The sequence below is a fragment of the Pogoniulus pusillus genome, chromosome 24, assembly GCF_015220805.1.
Source record: "Pogoniulus pusillus isolate bPogPus1 chromosome 24, bPogPus1.pri, whole genome shotgun sequence".
Classification (NCBI taxonomy): Eukaryota; Metazoa; Chordata; class Aves; order Piciformes; family Lybiidae; genus Pogoniulus; species Pogoniulus pusillus.
The window spans coordinates 2,326,571-2,342,896 of NC_087287.1; the positions used below are offsets into that span (position 1 = coordinate 2,326,571).

The 16,326-nt window shown below is 47.3% G+C and overlaps 1 protein-coding gene across 8 annotated transcripts in view; it reads left to right on the plus strand.

Moving 5' to 3' along the window:
- The window catches only part of NELL1 (neural EGFL like 1), a 322,104-nt gene that overhangs the window by 195,978 nt on the left and 109,800 nt on the right, over positions 1 to 16,326 (plus strand). For all 8 annotated transcript variants that reach the window (XM_064163058.1, XM_064163057.1, XM_064163059.1 and 5 more), the window contains one exon: positions 970 to 1,092. In XM_064163058.1, coding sequence (XP_064019128.1) covers positions 970 to 1,092 — 123 coding nt within the window. The remainder of the gene's footprint in view (positions 1 to 969; positions 1,093 to 16,326) is intronic.

Genomic DNA, 16,326 nt, shown 5'->3' on the forward strand with positions numbered 1-16,326 from the left:
CAGTGTGCCCAGGTGGCCAAGAGAGCTAATGGCATCCTGGCCTGGATCAGGAACAGTGTGACCAGCAGGACAAGGGAGGTTATTCTGCTTCTGTACTGAGCACTGGTCAGGCCACACCTTGAGTGCTGTGTCCAGTTCTGGGCTTCTCAATCGAAGAGAGGTGCTGAGGTGCTGGAACATGTCCATAAAAGGGCAGCAAGGCTGGTGAGAGGCCTGGAGCACAGCCCTGTGAGGAGAGGCTGAGGGAGCTGGGGGTGTGCAGAGTGCAGCAGAGGAGGCTCAGGGCAGAGCTCATTGCTGTCTGCAGCTGCCTGAAGGGAGGCTGTAGCCAGGTGGAGTTGGGTTCTTCTGCCGGGCAACCACAACAGAAGAAGGGGACAAAGTCTGAAGTTGTGCCAGAGGAGGTCTAGGCTGGATGTTAGGAGGAAGTTGGCAGAGAGAGTGATTGGCATTGGAATGGGCTGCCCAGGGAAGTGGTGGAGTCACTGTTCTTGGAGGTGTTGAAGCCAAGCCTGGGTGAGGCACTTAGTGCCATGGTCTGGTTGATTGGCTAGGGCTGGGTGCTAGGTTGGACTGGATGGGGTTGGAGGTCTCTTCCAACCTGATGGATTCTGTGATGTGCCATAAGCCTCCCAGTACCCCAGCAGCAGGTGGAGCATGCTGGTGCCCACAGGGTTCATGCTGGGCACACAGCACAGAGTGACCTGCTCCATTAGGTCACAGAAAGCCTCTGCCATGTTCCCATTGCAGTGCCCTGCGTGTGCAAGCTCCTCTTGGCAAAGCTTTTGATTCTGTGACTCTAACTGAAGCAGACCTTAGCTGACTCTCACACCAGACTCCCTGCTTTCAGCCGTTGTGGCCACCTCGTTACCCCCCCCTGGGTTTCAAGTGTCACATCAGTACACTGAAAAGTTTGCTGTCTGTCTTGTAATTCTTTTTCCTATTGCTCTGTGTTTTATCCCCTCACAGAGCACGATGAGTGTGGCAGCGGCGAGCACCACTGCGATGAGAACGCAATCTGCACCAACACTGTCAGGGGCCATAGCTGCACCTGCAAACCTGGCTACGTGGGGAATGGGACCATCTGCCGACGTAAGTCTGGTGCTCCAGAAGCACCCTAGAAGTGGCAAACTCTACTCAGATTTCCTGTTAGTCACCTACACTGTGGGAACTGGGCCTGGCTGGATGCTGGCAGTGACTTGCTGTAAGATCATCTGGCCAAGGGAGTGTGCACGGAGGTGGTGGGAGTTGATTTGTGCATCACTTCTTGGCAAGAAGGATGCTTTTGGGGAATACTAGGATGGTATGTGCTGTCACCTTGGCTTTTAAAATGTGACTGGGTGTCTTTGTATGGGGCTCACAGGATGTTAGGAGTTGGAAGGGACACGAAGTGATTGAGTCCAACCCCCCTGCCAGAGGAGGACCATACAATCTAGCTCAGGTCACACAGGAACACATCCAGACAGGCCTTGAAAGGCTCCAGAGGAGAGTCCCCAACCTCTCTGTGGAGCCTGTTCCAGTGCTCTGGGACCCTTACACGAAAGAAGTGCGCCCTTGTGTTGAGGTGGAACCTCCTGTGCTGCAGCTTCCATCCATTACTCCTTGTCCTATCCCAGGGAGCAGTGAGCAGAGCCTGTCCCCCCTCTCCTGACCCCCAGCCCTCAGACATTTATAGACATTTATTAAATCCCCTCTCTGTCTATTCTTCTCCAGACTAAAAATCCCCAGGTCCTTCAGCCTCTCCTCACCTGGCAGTGCTCCAGTCCCCTCATCATCCTTGTCTTTTGTGGTTTAATATGCCAAAAACCCAGGGTGAAACTCCTGCTGTATACTTCCTAGTGTAGTAATGTTGAAGCAATGAAATTGTATTGAAGAGATGCAGTGACATTTTGACCCTCAAAGTTCTGTAGATATTTCACCTACAACCTGGGTTTCTATTGCACATCTTTTTCAGTTTGCCCTGAGTTGAACACGTGAGTTGTCTTTTTGAGACAGCTGAACATGGGAATAGAGGAAATAAAATGTGTTCTTATATTCTGAAGCACGAATTGCAAGGAAACCTGGAGATTAAGGAAAGGGGTTTGTGGTCTAATAATTCAAGTCACTAGGGATGAGAATAATCTGGCACTGAGTGTAACTGTTGCTACTGCAAACCACTTTAATATTACAATTGTCTGCATTTTAGGGAATAATGAGCAGTTGTAGAGCAGTGGTCTGAGTTCCTCAGCCTGTGGTTCTGTGGTCACCTGAGGTTTGGACTTGTAACATGAAGATGATGTTGTTCTTCTGCCTGTGGTAGTCCCAGAAGCATCACTTTTGCCTCTTCTTTTTCACCAGGTTTAACAGTGACATATTATCACTAAGCAGTCACAGTGGTTTCCTTGCACAAGTGTGAGGGCTAGCACAAGAGGTGTGAACAGGTCAGGATTAAGTATGGACTACACACTGGTCAGGCCACGGCTTGAGTGCTGTGTCCAGTTCTGGGCTACTCAGATCAAGAGAGATGTTAAAATACTGGAATGTGTGCAGAGAAGGGTGACAAAGCTGGTGAGGGGCCTGGAACACAGCCCCGTGAGGAGAGGCTGAGGGAGCTGGGGGGGTGCAGCCTGCAGCAGAAGAGGCTCAGGGCAGAGCTCATTGCTGCCTGCAGCTACCTGAAGGGAGGCTGTAGCCAGGTGGGGTTGGACTCTGCTGCCAGGCTGCCAGCAACAGAACAAGGGGACACAGTCTCAAGTCAATGAAAAGCTAATTCAGTGCAGCTCCAGAGCTGGGCAAGTATCTCACTTTCCTGTAAGAGTAACAGGAGGCAGACAGGAGTGTTCCCAGCACTCTGCAAGAGGCAGGGCATTCCCTCTAATGAAAGCTATAAACAAATGGGAACCAACACTTCCCATTATGCCATCTGGTTCCATAAACCTTCTGTGAAAACTTTCTGATCCCAGATCATCATTGCTAGGGTAAAATTAACACTGGAGAGCACTGAACATAAGAGCTGTGTTCCAAGAAAGAGCTGATAAGCACATATTGATCAGGGGAGGGATAGGCTGGGTGTGAGGAGGAAGTTGTTGGCAGAGAGAGTGATTGGCATTGGAATGGGCTGCCCAGGGAGGTGGTGGAGTCGCTGCCTCTGGAGGTGTTTAAGGAAAGATTTGATGTGGCACTCGGTGCCATGATGTGGTTGATGTGGTGGTGCTAGGTCGTAGGCTGGACTTGATGATCTCAGAGGTCTGTTGCAGCCTCAATAACTCAGTGGTTCTGTGCGATTCTGTGACTGGCTTTGTGCCTGCTTCTCCAGTCTGTTTTAACAACGTTGTAAAGACAAAATCAGAGCCATCTACCTCTTTGGCTTTACTGTGATAGGCTTTATAGATCAAGCCCAGAATGCTGCAACTTGCATTTTAGGGAAGAGGTGTGCAAGAGAAATGGAATTGCATGGTGAACTGCTGGTAAATACAGGGAAAGGACTCTGGCAGGAATTTGTGCTGTTTGCATTTTGGTGAGAAGTCTGGAGCAATGCAAAGGCCAGAAATAACCTGGATGTGAATGCTGTAGTTGCTGGGGATTTAGGAATAGAAACACAAAGCAGATGTTGAGGAGGAAAAGCAAACATTTAGTGGTATCTTGTCTAATCAGGCTGTCATGCTTCTTGAGGAGGAAAATAAATGTCATGCAGAAGGAACTGCTTTCCTCCCAATCTGGTAGCCTGGACTATGCAATTAGGGACAGAATTGTGTCATACTAGATGTGGGAACTGTCACAAAGGAAGGTGTTGGAAAAGGGTGCAGAGTGAGGCCAAATGCTCTTCTGCGTTAAAGTAGATACTGCCACACTTGAGGTGGTGTGAAAATGGAAGGAGAAGTGGAGATGAAGACAAGACCATGTTCATAAATACATGGTTATCAATACATAGATAGATCATAGGTGGGACTTACTTCCTATGGGTGGGATCCAGATCTGGACAGGCTGAGAACTGGGCAAAAAGGAACCTTGTGGAGTTTAATAAGGATAAATGCAGAGTCCTGCACTTGAACAAGAGTAACACCAGGCACCAGTACACACTAGAGGTTGTCCTGCTGGAAAGCAGCATCATGGAGAGAGGCCTTGGAGCCCTGATGACTGCAAGTTATTGCAATTTTCTTCTTTGTCTCCGTGTGGGAGCTTCTAAATGTGATTCTTAGTCTGAAGCCTATTTAATAATCTGACAGATGTGTATTTTCCAGTGTGATGGCAGTAGGGTGATGGCCTAGTAAGTTACTAAAGACAAAGAAATTGTCATCTGTTCTGAAATTCCACTCAAGGCTGTCCTTAGAAGGGGTGAAGAAAAGGCAGTCTCTTTGCTGATTTCTGTGCTGGGCTTTCTGCTTTTTGCATGTCCCTTCTACACTGACATCAGCAATGCTAAGGTAGATTAACTTTAAATGCCAGCAATGTGGGACAGTCAGACCTGCTGATATCTTGATGTTAAAGCACATCAGATCACTGTAAGGTGACTAACTGCCACTTGGGTTTATGGCTTTGGCATGTACCTGTGTTGTCTGGAGGTGGAGTTGAAAGCCTTTATGGAGCATTGCAGTGTGTTGTGAGTAGTGCCAGACACAAGTGGAAAGCAACAAACAGGTTTTTCCCTGTGACCTTCAATTTTTGTGGCTGTAAGGCTTTGAGTTGTTTCTTTGCCTTAACACAGCTTTAATTGCTGTTTCAGTGGAATGTTCACAAGCCTCAGGAACAAAATATGGGAGTTCTGACTAGTGTTGAGATTCTGATCCTCAGTCTTGATCTTTCTGGGGCGTTTTTATACCTAATAGTTAGGGAATCAATCACTGCTGAAGCAGTTAAGTGTGGAAAATGCTATGGCAAGGGTAAGATATTGGATAGTCACTTTTTGGGTGAAGCATTCTGTGTGCAAGTGATTTAGTAAATTTGAGTATAGATACAGTTGGACAACAGTGCAAACAGAATCCCTGCAGGTGGTTTTTCATCCTAAAATTGCCATGATTGGACTCAGGGTCAACCAAGTGTGATTGAATCCAGTACATTTTCTATAGCCCTAAGTATGAATGAATAAAACTGAAAAGCTGAAGTTGTAAGGCAAGAATCTTTGTCTTTTTGTTCGTGATAGGTATCAAATGTGGCACATTATAATTGCTACCTTTGTGTTTAGGCTTTGAGTTAGGTAAGCTCCCTGTGCCTGTATGCCACATACCTGTTAAGAGCCTTCAATTCTGATGTTATTCTTGCTTGGGTTTTGGAATGGAGTGATTTAAAATACCTTTGAAATGGAGATGATTTGTGATGATTTGGGGGTTTTTTAGTCCTTTACACATCATTGCCATGTGAGGTGTTGAAATTGAGGTGTAATGATTCTGGTATTAAGAGCTGAGTTGTACACATCCCCCACTATGCAGCTCCATCTTGCAGCCTCTTTAAAGGCTCTCTGTTTTTCCTGCTGATTGGATCCTGTTCTGTGTATGAGACTGTTCAAGATGATTTAGAATGCACATCAGTTATGGAAATAGATCATTTAAAAACCATGATTGATGTAACTTGTCAGAATCCAAATCCTGATCTCTCTGCTGTCACAGATTGTCTCACGGCTTCAGAGTTGCAGCTGATGTAAAGAGCGCAGTGCTGATTTGTGCCTGCTGAAGGGAGCCAGTCCAGAGCAACTGTTGTAGCTTTTGCTTTAGATTTCATGTGTGCCCCATCTATGTTGTGTATCTTTTACACACTTGGAGATGTCTCAGTCAGGATACTCTTCCCATTTGCAGCAGGTGTGTCACAGAACTCCTTGAGGACCCCAGCCCAGCATCTCCTGAAAGCATAGAGTAGAATCATAGAATCAGGGTTGGAAGGGACCACAAGGAGCATCTAATTCCAACTCCCCTGCCATGGGCAGGGACACCCTACCCTAGATCAGGCTGGCCAGAGCAGCATCCAGCCTGGCCTGAAACACCTCCAGGGACAGAGCCTCAACCACCTCCCTGGGCAACCCATTCCAGGCTCTCACCACTCTCATGCTGAACAGCTTTCTCCTCACCTCCAGTCTGAATCTCCCCAGGTCCAGCTTTGCTCCATCCTCCCCAGTCCTGTCACTCCCTGACATCCTGACAAGTCTCTCCCCAGCTTTTTTGTAGGCACCCTTCAGATCCTGGAAGGCCACAAGAAGGTCAGCTGGGAGCCTCCTCTTCTCCAGACTGAACAGCCTCAACTCTTTCAGTCTGTCCTCTTAGGAGAGGTGCTCCAGCCCTCTGAGCATCCTCCTGGCCCTGAGGAGAATTGTGAAGCAGCTTTCTAATGCTATAAGAATGGCTCATTTATGCTACCCAAATTAGTACTTTTTCCTTTCCTCCTGTAGTTTTGAAGTCTCAAATGTGAACAAAACTTTCAGTGATGAGGGCCTCAAACACACCCTCCATTCAAAGATCTAGTTTGTTATGCTCTACTGCTTTCTTTTGACAGTAGATCAACATTCACTGTGGTCAGTCATTTAGTCTGCAGTGCTGTCTGCCTTGAACTCGTAATCCTTGTGATGTGTGAAACCCAGGCTATTAGATCTGTGACTCTACCAGCCTGCCCTGGGAGCTTGCCATGCAATTATTTGGAACAGAGTACTTATTTTTTTCCATGGTGGGTGGGAAAAATCAGTTCAGTCAGAGCATCTTGAAATCTGTCACTGCACAAAGCCTGTTGCAGTGTGGGCTTGACTCTGCTGCAGCAGGAGCACAACAGCACCAGCAGCACAGAGCTCTCTCTTGTGAAGCCAGTTACAGTGTGCAGCCGTTTCAGGGTTAATGTATGTGGAACAGGCACATTACAAGGCAAGAGGATGCCAAAACCATGAAATCCTTTCTACTTCTTGTAGAGCATAACCAAACACCATTGAAAACTGCATATACATTTCGTGCCCATCTGTAAAAGAAGAACATTACAGTTACTGCTTTTGGCAGTGGTGCTGTTGGTGTGCTTTCAGCTCCGTCTGGAGGGAAGGGTTTTCTCATCCAGCACATAATGCATCTGAAGGAGCCTTGGTCACAGGGTGGGGAGGAGGCCAGATGGATGGGAGAAGCTGCTGCACAGCAGGAGGATTTCCCAGCCTGTGGGTGCACAGTTCCTGAAAGGCCATGTGGAATCCTTAGGAAGCGTCACCAAATCCTTGCCTTGTTCTTCCTCTCGATGTTCATTATGAGCTGCAAAGAGAGGATGCTGGGCTGGTAGGCTCCCTGCAGTGACCTCAGTGATACATTATTCTCTTCTCTGGCTGAGGTGGGTGTCAGAGCCATCCCGTTTGGGTAAGGATAATATCAGCCATTTCTTTATGTATTTTTCACTTGTACCAAGGGGTCACTGAGACTTTCAAAGGGGGGTTGTGGAGATGTTCTTTACCATAGCAGTGGAAGAGTCTCCAGCCAGAAAGCTTCTTTCAGCCTCCCTTTTCCATGAATTTTTCACCCTAGAGTAAGCCAAGATTAAAACCATGAAGTGATTTGTCAGATGTGACACAGGGAGTCAATGCCTGATCCAGGATTCAGACGCTGTTCCCAGGCTGACAGGTCTGTTTCTAAACCACAGGGCTGTGATTTCTCCACAGACACTATCAAAAGTATTTTAAAACTGCCTGAGAAAGCAAACTGAAAGAAATGTTGGCTCCAAACTCAGGCACTCAGGGATGTGGAAAATTTGGGTCACCCATTCAATCTTGTCACTTGCATCCACTGCTGAAATACAGCCCCTACCAGTGCAGTCCTTGCTGATAAATCACAGGTGGTGTGAGCTTTTTTGGACCTTCTGCCTCGTTCAGTGCAAGGTACAGACACATCAATCAGGGGGCAGGTGAAGTCCTGAAAGTAGGTATTCAGTGTTTATTATGGACAGAGCAATCAGTGCACCCTCAGCAAGTCTGCAGAGGGCACCAAGCTGTGTGGCACAGTCGGCTTGCTAGAGGGCAGGGATCCATCCAGAGGGACCTGCACAGGCTGCAGAGCTGTGCCCAGGCCAATCTCATGGCATTGAACAAGGCCAAGTGTAAGGTCCTGCAACTTGGGTGCAATCCCAAGCACAACTCCAGGCTGGGTGGGGAATGGCTGAGAGCAGCCCTGACGAAAAGGACCTGGGGGTCTGGGCTGATGAAAACCTCAACAGGAGCCTGCAGTGTGAGTGCAGCCCAGACAGCAACCCTGTGCTGGGCTGCAGCAAGAGCAGTGTGGGCACAGGGCAAGGGAGGGGATTCTGCCCCTTGGCTCTGCTCTCCTCAGACCCCACCTGCAGTCCTGGGTGCAGTTCTGGAGCCCCCAACGCAAGCAGGACATGGAACTGTTGGAGCCAGTCCAGAGGAGGGCACAGGGATGCTGAGAGGGCTGCAGCAGCTCTGCTCTGAGGACAGACTGAGAGAGTTGGGGCTGTGCAGCCTGGAGAAGAGAAGGCTTGGAGGAGACCTTGGAGTGGCCTTCCAGTATCTGAAGAGGGCTACAGGAAGGCTGGGGAGGGACTATTGACAAGGTCTTGTAATGACAGGTCGAGGAGCAATGGGTTTAAAGTGGCAGAGAGGAGATTCCAACGAGATGTTAGGAAAGGGTTCTTTGCAGTGAGGGTGGTGAGACACTGGCACAGGTTGCCCAGGGAGGTTGTGGCTGCTCCCTCCCTGGAGGTGTTCAAGGCCAGGTTGGATGAGTCTTTGAGCAACCTGTTCTAGTGGGAGGTGTCCCTGCCTATGGCAGGGGGTTGGAACTGGCTGAGCTTTGAGGTCCCTTCCAACCTAACCCATTCTATGAAAAATAGTAAATGTGGCTGTGCTCAGCAAGCTTATGCTAAGCACAAGAGTAATGGCAAGCTTAAAGAGTGTGCTGTGAATGGCACTTGAAAGAAACGTTGCAGTGCAAAAGAATATATTCCAGAACCTACTAAAGCAAATAAATAGTGCCTCAAAGATTGTATGATCAAAATGAGTTATTAGGTGAATTCAGTCCACGGGCTGCAAGAAGAATGTGAATTAAAATAGCTTAGAAAACATTACCTGCAGAGGGAATTACAAGTTCAAGTAAACTAAGTACAGGTGGGAATTGAAAGGGTCCTGCTTATCAATGTGATTTAAAATTCAGTCATCCAAGAGTAAAAATGAACCAAGTGTGTGTGATAAAACCAAGGAGTTTTATGTAGGTATTCCTGAGGGGCCAGAGCTGCGTGACCTATGTTGTTATCCTGCCAATAAATATGCCAGCATCTTAGTGTGTCACCTTGATGGTGCTGGCACTTCTCTCTCTCTCTCTCTTTTTTTCACTTGAAATGTTGGTTATCTGCCTAAAGATGGGAATTGTCAGGCTGGGGGTTTGAAATTCAAACCTGGCTATTTATTTGAAGGTTACATCCTACACAGGCACATCCAGCAGGGTTTGAAACGGTCAAATGATGTAAAATTCACACCTCTACCTCTGCTACAAAAGGTAAAAAGCAATGCACAGCTATACCTTTGTGCACACCCATCTTAGCCATCTTCCTCTCTAGCCTGTTAATTATAGTGTAGCCTCAAGGGTATACGTGGATGTCTCCCGTAGATTATGGGATGCATTTGCTGCCGCTGCTAAAACAGATTCAATAACTGTTTTCAGTTGTCACTTGCACTATTAAAATGTATCTGCCCATTCCCCAGAGCATGTGATTTGAGAGTGCCTGGTGGCTTTGCAGAGGAGCTGCTGCGAGCAGAAAGCCCTGGGACAGAATAAAACAGCAGTTGGGTGCAGAGCTACAGGAACCTTGCCGAGTTTAAGCAGGCAATATCCATTCCCCTGTGCTAATTATAGTGGTTTAGAGATGCTCATTAGTATGCCACTTTTATTACTGAGGCACATGCTTGCATTGCTTTCCTGACACCTCTGATTTCCTGCCTCTGAGCAGAACCAAGGGAGCAGTAGTTTGACATTGCCAGGCCACGCGTTGCTGCCCAGGAAAAGACCGAGACGATGGAATCGGTCCCATGCACACAGCACAGCCTTCTGAGAGGGCAAAGCCTTAATGTGGTCGTTTTAGACCTGGCTGAGCAAGGTGTGTGTCTAACTAAAAGCAAGTGATTGGCTCCAGTGAGACTCCTTACATAATTGGGCACTTAGATTTTTAGTTCCATGCCTAATATTCTCTGCTGCCTTAGCACCACACAGGTTAGCATCAACACAGAGAGCAGGACTTTGCCTTGTGCTGTCGGTATCAGCACAAGGGGCAGGACACAGAGCTGCTGGAATGAGTCCAGAAGAGGCCACAAAGATGAACCAAGGGCTGGAATACCTCTGCTCTGAGGATAGGCTGAGGGAACTGCAGGTGTTCAGCCTGGAGAAGGCTCCAGGGGGACCTTAGAGTTGCCTGCCAATACCTGGAGGGATCCCACAGGAAAGTTGCAAAGGGACTCTTCATAAGGGGGCCTAGAGACAACGCAAGGGGGAATGGTTTGAAGCTGAGGGAGAGAGTAGGTTTAGACTGGATCTTAAAAAGAAGTTCTTCAGTACAAGGGTGGTGAGACCCTGAATAGGCTGCCCAGGAAGAGTGTGGATGCCTCCTCCTTGGCAGTGTTCAAAGCCAGGTTGGATGAGGTCTTGGGCAGCCAAGTCTAGTTGAGAGGTGTCCCTGCCCATGGTGGGGAGGCTGGAGGAGATGATCTCTGAGGTCCCTTCCAACTTGAGCCTCTCTGTGATTCTATGATGAATTCCCTATATCTGAAGGAAAAAAATGAGTAGCCAAAGCCACCTATTGCTTCTCTTGGAATCCTTAGCAGATAGACTGGGCTTAGAGGAAGGTTTAGAAACTAATTTTCAGTGGTATCACAGAGCAGCAGAGCCAAAATAAAAATGAGTGGGAATCCATAAGTGGTTGCTAATGGTTATTACCAAGTGATGTTGAGTGCCCCATCATTTATTTATTCTTTTACTGCTGTAAAAGCAGTGGAATTCAGAAATAGCTCAGATGTTAAGGTTTCATCCACTGAGTATTTGTACCCATTGCATGAAATGTTCATCAAGTGAAAGCAGGAAATGAAAAAGCACCTGCACACAGCTGGAGTAGAGGGCAGGCAATACACTTCCCATCTCATGCCTGCCTGCTGTAACATCTAGCACAGGCAATTATGCATCCTTGCACTTGAATTTCTGTTCCACGTTTCCCAAGTGTTCAGTTTGGGATGAGAGAGAAAAATGGGAAACCTCTCTTGCTTTCCCTGACACAGTACTTCTTTGGGAATGAAATGCAGCTCTGGATCTCTCCTAGAGCAAAGAGGAGCTAACCTTCATTCTTACCCAGCTCCTGGATAAGTGCTTCAGAAGCAGGCAGTGGCACAGGGCATTGCTGATGGTATTGCCCCCTCGCCTTGATTCACACAGAGCTGTGAAGCCTCAGCCTGGAGGCTCTTTAAGGAAATCGGTGCTTTCCTTGGGGCTCCCTGGCAGGCTCTTGGGACACTTGGGCATGGGGACAGTGAGGCTGGGAGCCCCTACAGGCTGAGGCAGCTTGTTTTGTGCTTAGTCCAGCTGACAGCACCTCATTGTGTGCCAAAGGATCACAGGATGTTAGGGGTTGGAAGCGACCTCCACGCATCATCAAGTCCAGCCCCCTGCCAGAGCAGGACCATAGAATCTAGCACAGGTTGCACAGGAACATGTCCAGACAAGTCTTGAAAGTCTCCAGAGAAGGAGGCTCCATAACCTCTCTGGGGAGTCTATTCCAGTGCTCTGGGATCCTTACAGTCAAGAAGCTCTTCCTCATGTTGAGGTGGAGTGTTGGATATAGTCATATTGAATGCAGTGATTGTATGGAATTGTCTGACTGTGGTACAGCTGTTGGACAATTACACAGTGGAACATAAGCCTTGGACAGGTGAGAGTGCCTGAGCTCAGTAAGTGCTGAGTAGAGATGAAGTGGAAAGTTGGAATGACCTTAGAGAATGGTGTAACAGATATAAACAAATGTGAGGCTGGAGTCTGTGGGTCTCTCCTGTCTCTGCTCAGACACACTGTAGGTGTTGCTGAGAGAATATGAAGAGTGTCTGTGCTAATCAGTGTGTGAGCCTAACGTAGTCCTAACGCAAGTGTATGTAGCCAGCCAGAGTCCAACATGATTTGTAACCCTGTTGTGTAGCCTTCTGATAGAAGGTATATGAGCCCATGCTTGGGGTGCAATAAACTGGGTTGGAACTTGCTTATGTTAAGCCTTCTCCCCCTCTCTTACCCTATTACCAGTGGTAATCAGCCTGTGGCAGTGGAGCTTCCTGTGCTGTAGTTTATACCCATTACCCCTTGTACTGTGCCAGGGCACAACTGAGAAGAGTTTACCTCCATTACCCCTTGTACTGTGCCAGGGCACAACTGAGAAGAGTTTACCTCCTCCCTCTTGACACCCAGCCCTCAGCTATTTATACATATTGATTAGATCCCCTCTAAGTCTTTTCTTCACCAGGCTGAAAGGCCCCAGGTCCCTCAGCCCCTTCTCCCAGGGCATGCGGTCCAGCCCCTTCATCAGCTTTGTAGCCCTCGGTTGGACTCTTTCAAGTAGATTCCCTGCTCCTCCTGTCGAGGTTTCTGTGTAAAACCTCTCTCTCCTGGGGCTGCAGAGCTGAGCTGGGGAGCAGTGCTGAAGGACATTTTCAGATGTCACTGTCTACCTTCTGTCACAGTGCATTTGGGGCATGGGAGTGCTTTTTTGGATCTTTCCCTATCTGCCTTCTCTTTCTTTTTCTTTATGTATTACATTACTGTTCCTATTGGCCTGGAAGTCTCCTGGGGAGAGTTCCACCTAGTGATACAGTGAATTCTACCTAATGCGTGAAATCACTCGCATGAAAACAAGTGTAATTAACTGTCACTGATAAAGGTAAACGGTGGAAATCTGTGAGCAGTGTTTCTTTGTGCCAAGTACTTAAAACTGAAGATTGCACATTAAACAGGAGCATGATATAAGTCTTGAAATGTAACTTCAGGTGCTTTAACGGCTGTGTTTCTAAGCTCTGAACTGTGATTTTTTTTGTACAGGCTTCAAAACCTTTTATATTGCTGTGTTCCAGCAGTCGGGTTGAAATACTGTGGCCTTCAGCATGAATAAACTCTGCTGTGGAATGTGGCTGAGCTTAATGTGGCATGCTGCATTTGCATCTGAATAGAGTTACTTCGCTGTTAAACCTTACTGCTTTCTTGGTTAAACCTTACTGCTTGCTTCTGGCACTGTCACCGTGGTGAACCTTCTACATTGTCTCCTAGGTCACACCAGACAGGTCTAGTCAGGCTGCCATCTGTTTTAGGTAGACATGCTAGGCACATGAGACTGTAGCCAGGTGGGGTTGGGCTCTTCTCCCAGGCAAGCAGCAACAGAACAAGGGGACACAGTCTCAGGTTATGCTGGGGGAGATCTAGGCTGGATGTTAAGAAGTTGTTGTTGGCAGAGAGAGTGATTGGCATTGGAATGGGCTGCCCAGGGAGGTGGTGGAGTCGCTGTGCCTGGAGGTGTTGAAGCAAAGCCTGGATGAGGCACTCAGTGCCATGGTCTGGTTGATTGGCCAGGGCTGGGTGCTAGGTTGGACTGGATGAGCTTGGAGATCTCTTCCAACATGGTTGATTCTGTGATATCTAAGGGGGCAGGTAGCCTGTTCTTGCCTTGCAGATTTCATTTGACAGATAGTATTTGAAACTTAAGCTGTTACACCTCAGTATCTTCATTAGGAATTTGTTCACATCACCTACAGAATACCTGTGCTCTGCTGTTTCTTGCCCCTGCTCATTTGCAGCGCGCCACAGTGCTGAGATGCTCGGCAGGACTGATAGCTCTGAAGTGACACAAGTTGCATTCATGTGTCTCACTGGTGACTTCAATGTACTGCAAAAGCAGCATTTATCTCCACTTAGCTGAGCCAGTTAAGCACTTCTCTCCTCTGCAGACTGACTCTGCTGTCCAAGGATGAAAATGCTTCTAATTGAAGGGAAATTATTCCAGCTGCCCAGCCAGTAACACCCTCGTTTATAACACATGCAGAAGGTGGAGGCTGCTGAGGTTGCTGGTTACTCACATTTATGTGGACAGTGACATTTGTTCATGGGGACAGTTCAACACTTCTTCTAAGGCTTTAGCAAGCCTTTTTAGCCTGTCCAGTGATACATGGTTGTATAGAATCATAGAATTAACCAGGTTGGAAGAGACCTCCAAGATCATCCAGTCCAACCTATCCCCCAGCCCTATCCAATCAACTAGACCATGGCACTAAGTGCCTCATACAGGCTTTGCTTCAACACCTCCAGGGACATGGTTGTAGATGTGGAAGAGTGAGAGCAAGACACTTGTGAGTATTCTGGTTGAAATCTTACACTTCAGAGTTCTTTGCCACTAAAAGTTGGTCACAGAATGTCAGTTCTTACACGCTTAAAGACATTTTTGTCTTATGCTGATTATTTCTTTTCCAACATTAGAAGCATCTCTAATTGTGAACTTTAAATAAGAGTACAAGTGTGGCCAGCTTGTACAGTCAGAAAATGTTTAATTTCCAATTAAGTATTGGGGCAGCAATGCCTTAGAGGCAGAAAGGCAAGTGGGGGAAGGAACTCGTCAGTGGTATTTGCTGACTGAGTGATTATTAGCAATAGGAAATACTGAAACTTAATTAGAGTTTCTGATCTGGAGCAGTGTATTAGGTTTAATTATGTCTGGGAGTCTGGTATTTTAACACTTTTTAATTAAATGTATGAATTCAAGAAGCAAAACTTCTAAATCTTACAGTCTGGGCAGACCACGAATGAGAAGAAACTACTTTTGTCTGCGTTCTGCCACGCTGAGAAAAGAACACAACCATGTAGAAGTAGAGCAGGTGGGAAGTAGATGGGCTCCAAGTATCTGTTAGAAGCCAAATGAATTCCAGTAGTGTAGAGAGCTGGTCTTCTTGGCAGAACTCCAGCCAGCATCTGTGTGATTCCATATGGAGCAGCTCAGCCTGCTCTCTGCTGTCGTGGGGTCACACTAAGTGACCTCTCTTTGATGCCAAGCATAAGCATCCGAGAGTCAATATGGAGAGCATTTAGAATCATGCGAATGTGCTCTCCAGGTGTGCTGAGGAAATTCCTGTTGCTGCTCAGCCTTGATGAGCTGCAGAGATCTATGTCTCTCTCAGCAGTGGATGAAAGAATTGTTCTGCTGGGTTTTTGCAGCGTGATTTCAGGTTTAGGAGTATTGCCAAGTAAGGTGATGTGGGAGATAAAGGAGGCAATTCAAAGCACACCAATTAGAAAAGAAAAGGATGAAGGGAAATGCTTATGTTGATGAAAGCACTAACAAACTATAGTAATTAAAATGATACTCACTACAAGATGAACTTGAAGTGATCAGCCTCAAAGTTGCTTCTTATGTTTTAATCTGTGCTGAAGGCGAGTGATCCACCGCTGAGATGTGGCTGGCGGTGGTGATAGATGCAGACCGTTTCAGCAGTTCTCTCTGTCTTGACAGCTCAGCTCACTCATCTGTGGTGCTTAGACTGGTGGGATATATCTCCCTGGGGTTTGGTTTATGTCTCAGCAGATTTTCTCTCTCAAGTGCTGCTTTTGTTTTCTGTGTTGTGGTACAACATGTTCATTCCTCCTCAGAGTCCGGAAGGAAACGACACAGGGGTAATAACTCCTCATGTGAATTAGGTTCCACTTGTTCTTTTTCCCATTTCCAACCTTCCAGTGACAGAAGGTCTGTATTTAGCATAGGCTAGGATTTGGAGTTGAACATAGGTGAACATTCATTCAGTTGAAGGATCCAGGAATGGAGCCTGAGGTGGGCTCTAAGTGCTTTAGCTGCATCAGTGCTACTCATGGAGTTGGGCAGGAAGCTGAAGTGCAGTGCAGGCAAGCAAATACAAACTATAAGCAGGTTATGAGTCATGGCTGATGTGCTTGTAAGGTCGTGAGGGGCTTGCTTTGGTTGTCTGAAACATGTAGAAGAGACCTGTGCACTACTGGGGGGAACTGGTAAGCCCTGATGGCCTGGGCTCCAGGGATCTCTCTCTGCTGCTACTGAATCTCTGCACTGTTACTTTCAGTATGTTCATCTCACTGGGGTCATGAAACACCATCCTTAATTGCATGTGCCTAAGAGTAGTTTAATATACTCCATAGAGGCAATATGCTGATGAAACTTGTGATGAGTTTAAAGCCTCCATGCTGTAAGAACATATGGGAAGAGAATAAATACCTGAGAGCAAAAGTGAGGTCCCCCTGAGTGGGTGGCAGTGATTCAATAGTTTTGTGCTGTCCAGAAGCTCCCTTTGGGTGTGGTGTAGGCATGGAGTGTCTGCTTGTGCATGGTTGGAGGGCCTGCAGGCAGGCATGTGGA